This window comes from Brachyistius frenatus, unplaced genomic scaffold, assembly GCF_029030835.1.
Source record: "Brachyistius frenatus isolate BFR_SWC_R1_liver_20210118 unplaced genomic scaffold, ASM2903083v1 Contig_1, whole genome shotgun sequence".
NCBI lineage: Eukaryota > Metazoa > Chordata > Actinopteri > Embiotocidae > Brachyistius > Brachyistius frenatus.
In genome coordinates this window covers 895,117-907,294 of record NW_027210600.1, presented here as the reverse complement: position 1 = coordinate 907,294, position 12,178 = coordinate 895,117, and the positions used below count along the sequence as shown (strand labels likewise).

The following is a 12,178-nucleotide window of genomic DNA, read 5'->3' as shown; positions in this document are numbered from 1 at the left end:
TTAAAAATGAACATATATTTTTCATAAAATAATACTACTTCACAGTTTCAACATTTGATATTTTGTCTTTGGTCTATTTTCAATTAAATATCGGTTTACATGATTTGTGAATCATCTCATTCTGTTTTTATTAAAATCTTAGACCGTGTCCAAACTTTTTGGGAAACAGGATCATAGCAGTAATAACGGCAAACAAAATAAGGTTCACAAAGATGCTCAAAAACACATATCAGCTGACAGATCTGATAGAAAGTGTTTTTCTAAATAGTCCTGTGCACACACGTTTAGAAATATTTGTGATGTTCTTTTGTATTTATTTACAGGCTGTGTGGTGCGAATTGCTGGGGAAAAGCTCAGACAGATGGATTTTCAGCTCATTTATGTGTCACTTCAAAACGTTTTAACGTGTCCTTTGTGAATAGACAATTTTGGAAGACATTGAATATTTATGTCATGCGGCTTTAACTGTCTAATTCACTGATTGGGCTGTTTTTGTCAGGTTTATAGACTGTATGTAAAGAGATGAGGCCAGCTAATGCTACAGTTCGATGGTCGACTTCTTCCTCTGCTGGTTTTTTATATTTATTCAAATGGTGATGTATTGAGTCGTAAAACATTTAGCTATTTGTTGGATTAGACAGTGCATCCTACATCATAAAATAGGGCTTAAAATGTCTCATTCTACCGTGATTATGCCTGCTGATGCTTTACATGCATCACAAATCTACACGCTCACAGCTACAGCAGGGATTTCTTGTCAAACACTTTCTGCACGTTGCACACACCTATTGCAAAAAAAAAAAAATGCTGTAAATACATAACATATACAGATTAATTCAGCACATAATGGGCCATACAGCCACGGGCTTTCATTCACAACCACTGTAATAGTTGTGTATAAATTATAAAAATCATGTATATGTGTATATGTGTGTGTATATATATATATATATATATGAATAATGGATGTAAGAAACGTACCTTTCCAGCCATAAACTGTCCAAAGCCGGGGGGAAATGTTAGTGTAGAAATGAGTAAAGTGACCAGTGCTGGATACAGCAGGCGTCTAGAAGAGACAAAGAGAAAGGAGGCGGCAGACGGAGAGGAGAAAGAAAGCAGAAACAATCAATGTCTGACTCGGTTTAATGAGTTTTAGTGAAAAAGACATAAAAACGGCTTGATCATTACATCCCGGTTGCACTTTCATCATTACATTACATCAAATACATCATTAATGTTAACACAGTTTCAGTGTTGAGAGTGTAAATCAGTGAGATAACACGCCATTTGTCGTGGCATATGTTTAGTTGTTAATTGAATCTTTATTTACACAGGGTAGCTGGATTTATGGGGATTATGAGGACAGGTGAAGACTACAGCTTGTGTTTGTTTACAGCAATGCTCTGTTGAAAGTTACCGTGAAATTACAGAACATGAATGTACACCTTTGTGTGTGTGAGACCACGTTTGCAAATAGACTCTTCGCTGAAACAAACGTATGACATGAAATAACAACTAATTATGAAGTTGATAGGAATGACATCTCCCAGTTGGTCACATCGCAATATCCAAAACAAATATGGCGAGCGAGTTATAATGCAAAACTATATGTAGAAGAATCCTGACTGCAAATAAAGACAACAAAACAACAGAGAGGACCACATGTGGATTTGACAAAGAGGAGCAGCTCATTTGAGAAGCTGGAAACAACGTGATTATTGTTTTCACTATTTTTGCTTGAGAAATGAATTAAATCATTAATAAAAATGATTGCTGATTATTTTTCTGGCTATCCACAAATTGATTAATCATTCCAGCTTGAGTGTTTATTCTTCAACAAAAACTACGTCATAAAAGGTTTTCTGTTATTACAGAATTTCCTAAAATAGAGTTGTCAGCTTTATAACTGCCCACTAATCCAACAACTTCCAATGTGACGCAGAGTCACATTGCAGGGAATCAGTGATAATGGGTTTTAATGTGGAGAAGGCTGACATGAGAACATGTGATAGCAGAGTGGAGGATCAGTCACATCAAAGTACATTAGAGTGGGTTCTTGCATTCTCGGAAGATACACTTAAACGTCCCTGCAGACTGATGCAAAGAAGGGGGGAAGTGTAACTGTCAATCGCAGAGGAGACGACGAGCACGGTTCATTGTGCCGACCTGTGCGTCAAGGAATATGATTGGTTCATTCAACTCCTGTATGGACTCTGGTTTGCAGCAGAGATAAAAATAAACATAATGCAAACTGCTGCGAACGCTCATCCAAATCAGACTTTAGACTCATTGTTGGCAGAAATATTTAATGTTTTATTTCAGTAAAAGAACTCTGAAGTAAAAAAAATACTTATTTATGAGTATAAATTCTGGATTTTAATTTGTATTTTTCTGCTTAAATAATCAAAGTAAAAGCCCTCTGAAAGAATTGAATAATGCATGTCGGTGTATTGTTATATTATTGCATTAATATTATTGATGCCAAACTGTGTAAGCTTGGTATTATTGACTTACTTCTAATGATGTCATTTTGTAGCTGGTTATGGTTGGAACTGATTTTAACCTTGATCATACTGATAGTTTGTTGAATGTGTATCAGTCCAACATATTTCATGCTTTGAATGAAAGATTATCCGAAAGGTGCGACTTATGACAGTTTAAAACTTACTGTTTTGATTAAGCTTACAGTTAGGTTTTTATTTTTTTATTTTAATGTGGTTGTTTGCACTTTTTTGTTTTAATATTCCCTATATTTCATTGTTGTTTTTTGTGTTCGTAAAGCGTATCAGGACCACGTTTCATGGTGATTTTACACTATAAAGAGAAAGGTAACTATTGCATTCAAGAGAATGTAATGTAGTACAAAGTACAATAGTTCCCCCTGAAATGCACTGCATGTACAGCTGCATTTATGTTCAGTAACCTACTTTTTCATGAGGAATCTGTTGATGGCCTTCTGTTTCCTGATGAACTGCACAATCAGTCGGTTCAGGTAGACGAACAAAGCTCCACCGAAACCACTGGCAATCCTGCAGAGATACAAAGAAGAGAGAGTTGCAGACACTTTTTTTCCCACTTGGTATCAAACTGCATTCTGTGAGATCAAATCAAAACGGAATAGAATAAATTAGTTCAAGTGTAAACAAAGCAATGCATCGAGTCACAATAAAAGCAATGTAAATGCAGTTTCTAATGCACTGGAGGCGGAGGTGAGAGATAGAAGCAGCTGTGATGCAGTAAAGTCATAAGATGTGTACAGGAAGGAAAAAACAAAGATTGGAAACAGAGGAAGACGACAAAGTCAACAAAACATGTAGGAGATGCGCACTGAAAAACAACAGAGAGAAAAAACAAAGACGTACACTGAAAGAAGGAACATATTGGATGGAAAACATGAAGAGGGAATTACAGCTAAGAGACAGTAAGAGAGAGAGAGCGTACTGTCAGATGGGGATGTGTGGGGGAGTTGGACACAAAGCAGAAAGAGAGGTTTATGTAAGCATGCGTTTAAAAGCTCAGTGGGAGCCCTCTTCATCACAGTGAGAGGGAAAGAAAGAGGAGAGGTGGGGATGGAAAGAATAGACTCAGACAGCGACACAGACAATCTAATGCTCATAAATTTATCTTGCTGCATTATTAATTCTGTCAAATAGCTTTCAATAAATAATGAAGAGGATGATGAGGGAGACTTTGCCCCCGCAGTGCAGCTGAAGAAAACACTGCATGTATGCCTTTTGGTGTTCCTTTGTTGTTATGCTCTTAACAAAAAAAAAAAAGACCAAATGTCCTCTCTATGGAACGATTCTGTGATTACATATGCAATATATGTTTATGGTTAAGATGAGAAGGAGGGTTCATGGGTACTGTTTTTAAGGACGACCAAGATTCGGGGTACGATCGGGTGAAGGTGTTTCAGCCAAACTGATGCTCCCCTCAGAGGAGGCACAGAGGAACTGCAGCGTGTGGTTCAATAAATCTACTACGTATCAATACCAGAGATTCAACATACGATTATTATTCCCTATAGGTTTATCGGCTTCATCATGCGTACAATGTTAAAATCACTTTTTTTTTGTCTTGCAACAATTTGCCTTATAAATGAATCAAATGATTAATTATGGTTAGATATCTGTGTCAGTAATTTGAATCATCTATCTGAGGATCAAATACAGTTTAAAAGCAAATTAATTTAATTTCAGAATTCAACATTCAGTTGCAAGTATATTAAAATTCAGTTTCAAACTAATAAATTATAGTTCAAATTATTCTCTTTAGATTCAGAGTTGTCAAAGTTAAATACATTCAAAAGATTAAAATTCAACTTTTTAATGCAACTATTCAAGTTGACTAATTTCCATTTCTAACATAAATGATTCAAATCCTCTGCTGTTGATCGACGAATAGTTTAATGAATTAAGTGATTAAGCATGTGTAAATAAATCAGCATAAGCAGCAACAATTTTCCAATTAGTCGACTGAAAGAAAACTGACTGCAACAGAAGAATTCACAGCTTTTTTTTTTTTTTTTATTTTTGGACGAATCAAATGACATAAAATCCTCCTTATTATACTCGGATTGATTTTTATTCTGATGTTTGATGAAGAACGTAATCAGCAGATCATTCGATAACTAAATAAAAGATATGAACAAATTAAAAAAAAGATCTGTGCATTCAGCTGCCATAACACTCATCGTTAACCCTCCATGTAAGTACACAATGAAAAATGGCTCGAAAGATTATTCTCTCAATCAGTTTCCCACTTTGAGGCCCGACATAAAGATTTAATTGTCTCTTTCTGAATTGGTTATTTGTGCTTCCCTTTCACATCGTTTGTTAAATTACAATCCTGAACATCCATTTTGTTGTCTTTGGCGGCACCTGTGGCGACCTGCTGTAATTGCAGCTGTGGTTTTGGACGGTGTGACGTCAGCGTTAGCTACTTCGACCCTGTGTGGCACAACAACTCCTGCTGAGCGATGGAAAACTGTCACTGACCGTCGAACACCGCTTGTGACTTTTCCAGGGAACGTCGCCACCAACGCCGAGGCTGGTTCTGTTCGTTATACTGCAGATGCAACGGTTCCATCATCGGACCATTCACTGATTGATAATGACTATAAAGACATTTATTTAAATTAAAATCTTTAAGATTATAACTTTACTGTAGGTGGGTGGGGTTCAGCTGGAAAACATGATGTAATGAATTTCAAATCAGAGTTTGGCAACATTTAAATCAAATGTGGACTTTCCAGCACTGTCAATCACATCTGATGAAACCACACCCACTTAGTCCTGAAAAAAGGCATATGCAATATGTTTGAGTCCCAATGTACAAGAGCAGCAGAAGTTTATTCTTGAACTTTGTGAACATTGACGTTAATTATTTCAACAATATTGTCACAGTATACATATTTGAGATAAGAGAAGTTTTTATGGATTATTTGGTGCCCATGTGTTGTAAATTATTTTTTGACAAACTGTCTTGCTGCCAGAAACAATTCAGCACCGTGTGTGTTAACCTGCAGATGACAAATCCACATTTCCTTCTTTTTTATTAACTTTTTCAAAACTATAGCAACTAGGAGTTTTAAAATGATTCAGCAACTTTAGAGAAAAAATAAATAAATGAATAAACTTTTAAAGAAAAACAGGTTTACATCTTCGGTATGAACAAGAGGACTTGGGCTGAGACAGAGCAGGGAGGGCACCGAGACGTACGTGTGTGTGTGTGTGTGTGTGTGTGTGTGTGTGTGTGTGTGTGTGTGTGTGTGTGTGTGTGTGTGTGTGTGTGTGTGTGTGTGTGTGTGTGTGTGTGTGTGTGTGTGTGTGTGTGTGTGTACACACGTATATATTCAGCATGTTTGTTCGGCCTCAGGGACACACGTTGTGTATTCTGGAGATAAAACAGTAAATGTAAAGCACCTTTAAATTTAGTGATTTTTAAATCCTGAAACATATTTGTTGCAGCCAAAAAAAACAACACAGGACAATGAGGCTGCTGTGAAAATAACCAATTAGGGTGTTATGTTCAGATTCTCACCGTGATAGACACGAGCATGGACATACATAATACATCGCCTCTCATTTGTGCATAATTCTTACTGTATTGTTTGCATGTGTTGTGTGGAGGAATCAGGTCGTGTATCCGTGATTCTCACTGCTAAAGCCTGAAGGTGTGAGCAGTTAGCACGATAGTGTGCCACTCTTCAAAGACGTGCCCTCGGCAGCGCAGGACAAACTCTTTCTGGCCTGCTTCACTGAGACACTGACCGACTTTCCCTGCTTGTCAGCTATCGGCAGGGGAAGATGGAAGCTACACGGAGGCACCGGGCGCTCCGGCTGCTCCTCGCAGGCCAAACACGTACAGACTAGCGCACGGTGTAAAACTGGGACTAAAGTGCTTTGCTGCCTTTTCTGGAGGCGCTTCTGAGTGTGCTGTACGGGGGAGTCTGATGCATCGGTGGGTGTTAATACCTACCGACACACACACACACACACACACAAAAGATAAAAGAAAGAAAACCAGGCGAAAGATGAAGAAGAGAAAGATAAAGAAGAGAGGGATTTCCTTCTCTCGGGGAGCCTGTGAATAAGCTACACACAAGCTTTCATCTGAAAGAGAATGACGGAGGGATGGAGAGCACCTAGCTCCCCCCCCACCACCACCACCACCACCACCTCGCTCTCCCTCCTTCTAGGAACCCGTGGTCTCATTCACAGCCATGTAGGATCCCTCAGGCTACGGCAGGATAAAATAAGCTTTCCCTCAGTGCGCTAGCAACTGTTGCAGGCTGAATTATCCATGTTCAGTGACTCACGCGGGCCACCCTGAAGCTAAACCTTCACAAGCTACGGTGTGCGCTGCTCCTGAATAATATCCAAGTCTATGCGGCGGTCATAATAAATGGGAATTGCTGTCAGAACAACCAGATGGGCAGAAGCAATGACTCACGGTGTTTGAATTCATTTGAAGTTTCTTCAAACCGAACTTCTTTCATTTTGGTTTGGCTATTTATTGAAATGAGACTATTTAAAAAAGCCTTATAAGCTGTAAATAAATAACAAAACTCTGTTTCCGTTACTTATGAGCCTTTAAGGCCACTTCAGACGAAAGATTCATGACGAGATGATTTAAAAACTAAAACTCTCCAGTCTGAAACGTCCTGAAAGCTGAAACCTTTCGGTTTACAACAAAGCAACGGGACAGTGTCACATTTCCATAGCAACGACTCTGTATTTCCGTTTTAACTGCCGGCTTTTTGGGGCTTTTTTTGTTGCTTGATGTGATTTATAGTATCTTATAACGTGAATAAAGATAGTGACAGTAAGTTACTTGCAACAGTTGCATTTTCTGTCGTGATGAAACAGCAAAAACAGAAAACAAATTTAAAGCTGCCCTTTAGTGCTTTAAGAGAACACCAAGGAGTTCTATCATTGGTGTCTCCTTTAATAAAATTAAAAACACAAACTATCGTGTCTTACGTTCTAAAACTTCCCGTCTGAGACTAGCTGATGGTGTCACTCTCAACAAGCTGAGTTGAGAGTGACACCATCAGCTGGTTTGAGTTCACACTGCTGCAACTTTTCCTGCAACAGTTTCATCTCTTTTAAACTCTTTGGTCTGAACTTGATTTAATAAGAATGACTGTTTTCGAGGCATTTTCCAGGTGTTCAATCTGATAGCTAGGTTTCCTTTTTCCTCCCAGTTTTTGAAACAGATTTCATAATCGCAATCTCTGAATTGGAGAGCGACAGTTTCATGGCACCAGTGAAAACCTACCCGATGACAGCGAAGGCAGGGAGCTCCTGGAGGTCAAAGGGAAAGTCGAGCCGGAAGCGGGTTTTAAAGAGGGCCGTGATGGTCTCTGGAGAACGGGAAAGAAAACAGCAGGAGAACAAAGTCACATCTAACAATTTTGAAAGGTCATAAGGGACGGTCGCAAGCAACTCGGGTCATATCAGCGTTTTCTCAGCCGCAAGGAGGAACAAGCGCAGTCGTTAACTGCGTTTGTCCCTCCTTCACTGTGATTGGACGACTGGTGACAGTGACGAGCTGTAAAAAAATATACTGTATATATTTTTTTAAGTCGCTGAATATTTGGCACTCAGCGCGCAGAATAAACGCTCAGCACCTCGTTACTCTGCTGGTGTTCATTAAAACGATGTATAAAGTATAATGTGGTGGAAAAGATCCGTTGATAGTTGGTAGTTCCAGAGGTGGCAAAGTGTCGGCCAATTTCATCACATGCTGATTGCTTAAAATGAACCCAGCAGGATGGAACAACTGCAAACTATTATCTATGAAGTCATGAACCAGAACCATATTCACGCAGTGAAACTGGGTTGTTTCACACCAGGTTAATCAGATACTTTTGGATGTTCATGTTTTTCTAATAAATTCCAGGAAAGTTTGACCTGCTGTTGTTTGTTGAATTAAACTTTTGTCCTGTTGAGGCATTTAAATGTGGATAATTTACAGTATTCTATCTGAGTGCACTTTGAAAGTAAATGTTTTGAGTTATTACATGAAATGTAAAGAAACAAAGAATCCAGCACAGCCTCTCGGAGGGTTAATAAAACCTTCATGAACTTTTCATTTACACCTTCAGTAGCGTTGACATGAAGAGTGTTGAGAGTATTATGAGCTCATCCATCCTCTCACCTTCGTCTCTGTTCCAGACAGCCAGGACTCTGAAGATGAAGGCACTGAAGGTAGCGGCAAAGAAACCTCTCCAATAGTTCCTCACCGCAAAAAACGTGGATGTTACCTCAATACTGAACAACACACCTGCAAAACACACACACACACACACACACACACACACACACACACACACACACACACACACACACACACACACACACACACACACACACACACACACACACACACAGCATGGGGACTGTAAGTTACATTAGAATATAAACATACAGGATCCCAAAGAAATTAAACTGATATTTCTCAACAGTCTTTTCTACAGCACAAAAAACACAAAAAAAACCCTGCTTGCAGCTGAATAAATGATGTCACACACACAAAGTGTTGTCAGATCTGCACTCGCATCTACCAAGACTGTAAATTTAACATGAGATGACAGCAGGAGTACAGACAGAGATCAGGCCTTCAATAAAACATGCCCTCTGAAACATCGCTGAGATCGTTCCATCAATTTCAGCCACATGAAGCCCAATTATGTTGTGTGATGTCAGAATAACATCGTGTTCACCTCCAGCTAATTGCAGCATGTGACAAAACTTCTGCTACTTAAATTGATGGATACATTTTCTGGAGACTCACCTCCGATGGGGGCAGCAAAACAGCAGCCGACTCCCACAGCACAGGCTGCTGCCAGCATCTCAATGTTCCTCGACTCGTTCTGAAATCACACACACACACACACACACACACACACACACACACACACACACACACACACACACACACACACACACACACACACACACACACACACAATACAGCAGTCGTATCAGAACACATTGAACACTTGACTTTAAGTCCACCTATTTAGCATTTCTTGTCAGTATTGAATAGATAATCTATAATTGTCCATAACGCAGTTGTAAGCAGATTTAAGCACATTTGAAGTGTTTATTATCTGAACATATTTGATTTTAGCCTCCACTAACGAGCAGAGATGGGAGGTGTTCTAGGTTTGAACAAATACATTCATAAACATTTAGAACTGCTTACAACTACTTTATAGAAACTGTTTCTTTCATGCTTTTTGATTATATCTAATAGATTTAACACAATATAATAAAAGCCATGAAGTTAAGTGTTACTTAATACAAATAACACGTTGAACATGCCAAAAAAAATAACCCAAAAACCCAGATCCTTTTTGTTTTTCATAATTCTCCATCTTTAGAAGAATCTTAACGGATCTGTCATCAGATGAGGAGTTGGAGTGTAACAGTACGAACGATGAGAGAGCAATAAATGACAAAACTGAGCTACACGACTGCACAGATCATGATGCATCATGGGAAATGTGAGTTTTTTGGACACGTCTGATCTTACTTACCCTCATTCCTATGATACCGATGTCCTTCAAGTAGCATGGCAGTGGTATAGAGAAGTTAGTGTGCGTGTTTCCCACTGACAATACACCCTGTGGGCTACCCTGGTTTTACATGCTGCGCTACTGCTTACAGACACACTCATCACTATTTAACCGGGTGAAAAGTTTTACGCTGAAGAACATGTTCATCTCGAGTTCTTTTTATTCCAAATAGGCGAGATTATTTCTATTCCTTCAAAGTTCAAATCATTATACAGGATTTTTGTTCAGCAAAATCGGAACTGTAACAGTTTATTCTGACACTCACCAGTGTTTCTAGAAACATAAAACTGCACATTTTTCAGTTCCAAGTTCAGAAAAGTCTCTTCAGAAAAATAACAAATCTGTTGAAAATTGGTGAATTCAAGTCAAAACATAACCTCTCCGTCGCAGCAATGGTCGTCGGAGGAAAAATAAAAACAAATTATCTTACGAATGACTTTAAAGGAAAACAAATGCAAAAAAAAACAACTTATTTTGAGGGTTACAACGTTTCTGAGGCTGAAAACTGGGAGGACAAATATAACTTTCAACTTCTATGCAGTGTGAATCACACACAACTTCAGATGGGAATATACGACACTGACTGGGAGCATGCCGGGAGTTGTGCACTTTAATTACCTTAAAAGCAGGCTCCTTCAGGTAGCATGGGAGTAAGAGACAATGTTCAACTGGCAAGGAACGAATGATGAAAAACCCTGTTTTCTTCCTGATTATACAAACTGTGTTTCCATCATTGCAACATTCAGCAAACCAAGTCTCATCATTAAAATTTGACACTCAATTAACTGACATTCACTGATCTGATGAAACAACATGTATCTGATCGAGTGTCAGCTCTCTTCAAATAATGTCTCTCTCCACGTACATGTGAAGCACTCGGCCCCGCTTTTATAAAAGTACAGCGCTCGGAAACTAAAAGCTGTTGTTTTTTTCACAGCTCACAGGCACCATTAGCATAGTGTACTTCAAACTGTGGAGAGGACCCGATACTGCTGCACGGGGACACTTCACACACGCACACACACTCTCTCATTAATATGCCATGAAATGCAGCACAACTCTCGAGTGGGAAGGGAGAGCTGGAGAGAGTTACAGAGGCCTACAGAGGGACGGGGTAATGAGGAGGATGATGATTACAGTAGAGAGTGATTAAAAAGAAAAGACAGGCAGGTGGACAATTTAACCGACAAATAAAGAGAGGGATGAAAGGAAGAACGGTGGAGGTGGAGGGTTGTGTTTACAGAGGGTTGTAAACGAACCACCGGTTGATATAAAAACCTAAATGAACTGGAACGGTTGGCTGTTTTCAACAGGATGATGAAAAGAATCAGTACGGATGAGCCAAAGCAGATTGAATTTTCCTTTTAGCTGAAGAAGAGTGTATGTAAGTGGATTCTCGCATGTTCATTAAAATGATCTGTCCGTCTGTCTGCATGATGTGGAGCACAAATCATTGTATCATGAATATGAGCTTCTCTCTTGGTGGTGATTAGGAGTAGCAACCGTCTTCCATGTAAAGATTAATTCACGGCCAATGGACGGAAACGACGATGATTTTAACCACTAATTTTGTGTTAAATTGTCCCTTTTCTAAAGAACATGCTGTATGTGACCATGTGTGCTAAGTTGAAGTCCTTATTATCAGTCCCTCCCGGAGTTTATTTGTGATTGTTGCGATCAAAAATGTTTGATTTTGCATCGTCTTTTCTCAAATATAAATGATGCATTTAAATGACAAATACATGTTCAGTGAAGGGTTTAATGTTACAGTTTAGAGTATTAGGGAAAATAATTTTTGTAAATTTGCAAGTTTTAAGTGATTTTGTTTGTGGTATAGTGCAGAAATTAGCCAAAAAGAGTCATATTTAATCATTTCCCATGATAATAAAGATGCTGCGCATCATAGAAATATATTGGTTCTATGTTTTTTTTACGTAAAAATGTTGAGCTTAAAGTTACAAAATAAATAATCAAATTGATGTAGCTTTACAAAACAGACCAGCTGTGACCGTTTACTAGAATAAAAAGGCAAAATCTGCTGTAAAAACAAGTTTTTAAAATAATATTGATTCAACATATCCTGAATGAAAA

At 38.6% G+C, this 12,178-nt stretch overlaps 1 protein-coding gene across 5 annotated transcripts in view; it reads right to left on the bottom strand.

The window, feature by feature from the left end:
- LOC138615953 (chloride channel protein 2-like) overlaps window positions 1-12,178 on the bottom strand; it is a 160,657-nt gene that overhangs the window by 60,281 nt on the left and 88,198 nt on the right. For 3 of the 5 annotated variants that reach the window (XM_069689984.1, XM_069690250.1, XM_069690160.1), the window contains 5 exons: window positions 9,301-9,379; window positions 8,665-8,790; window positions 7,783-7,867; window positions 2,928-3,029; window positions 982-1,066 (listed from right to left, as the gene is read on the bottom strand). In XM_069689984.1, coding sequence (XP_069546085.1) covers window positions 982-1,066; window positions 2,928-3,029; window positions 7,783-7,867; window positions 8,665-8,790; window positions 9,301-9,379 — 477 coding nt within the window. Of the gene's footprint in view, window positions 1-981; window positions 1,067-2,927; window positions 3,030-7,782; window positions 7,868-8,664; window positions 8,791-9,300; window positions 9,380-10,048; window positions 10,073-10,705; window positions 10,721-12,178 lie in introns of all 5 variants that reach the window. The other 2 variants (XM_069689897.1, XM_069690074.1) reach the window with 1 other exon arrangement.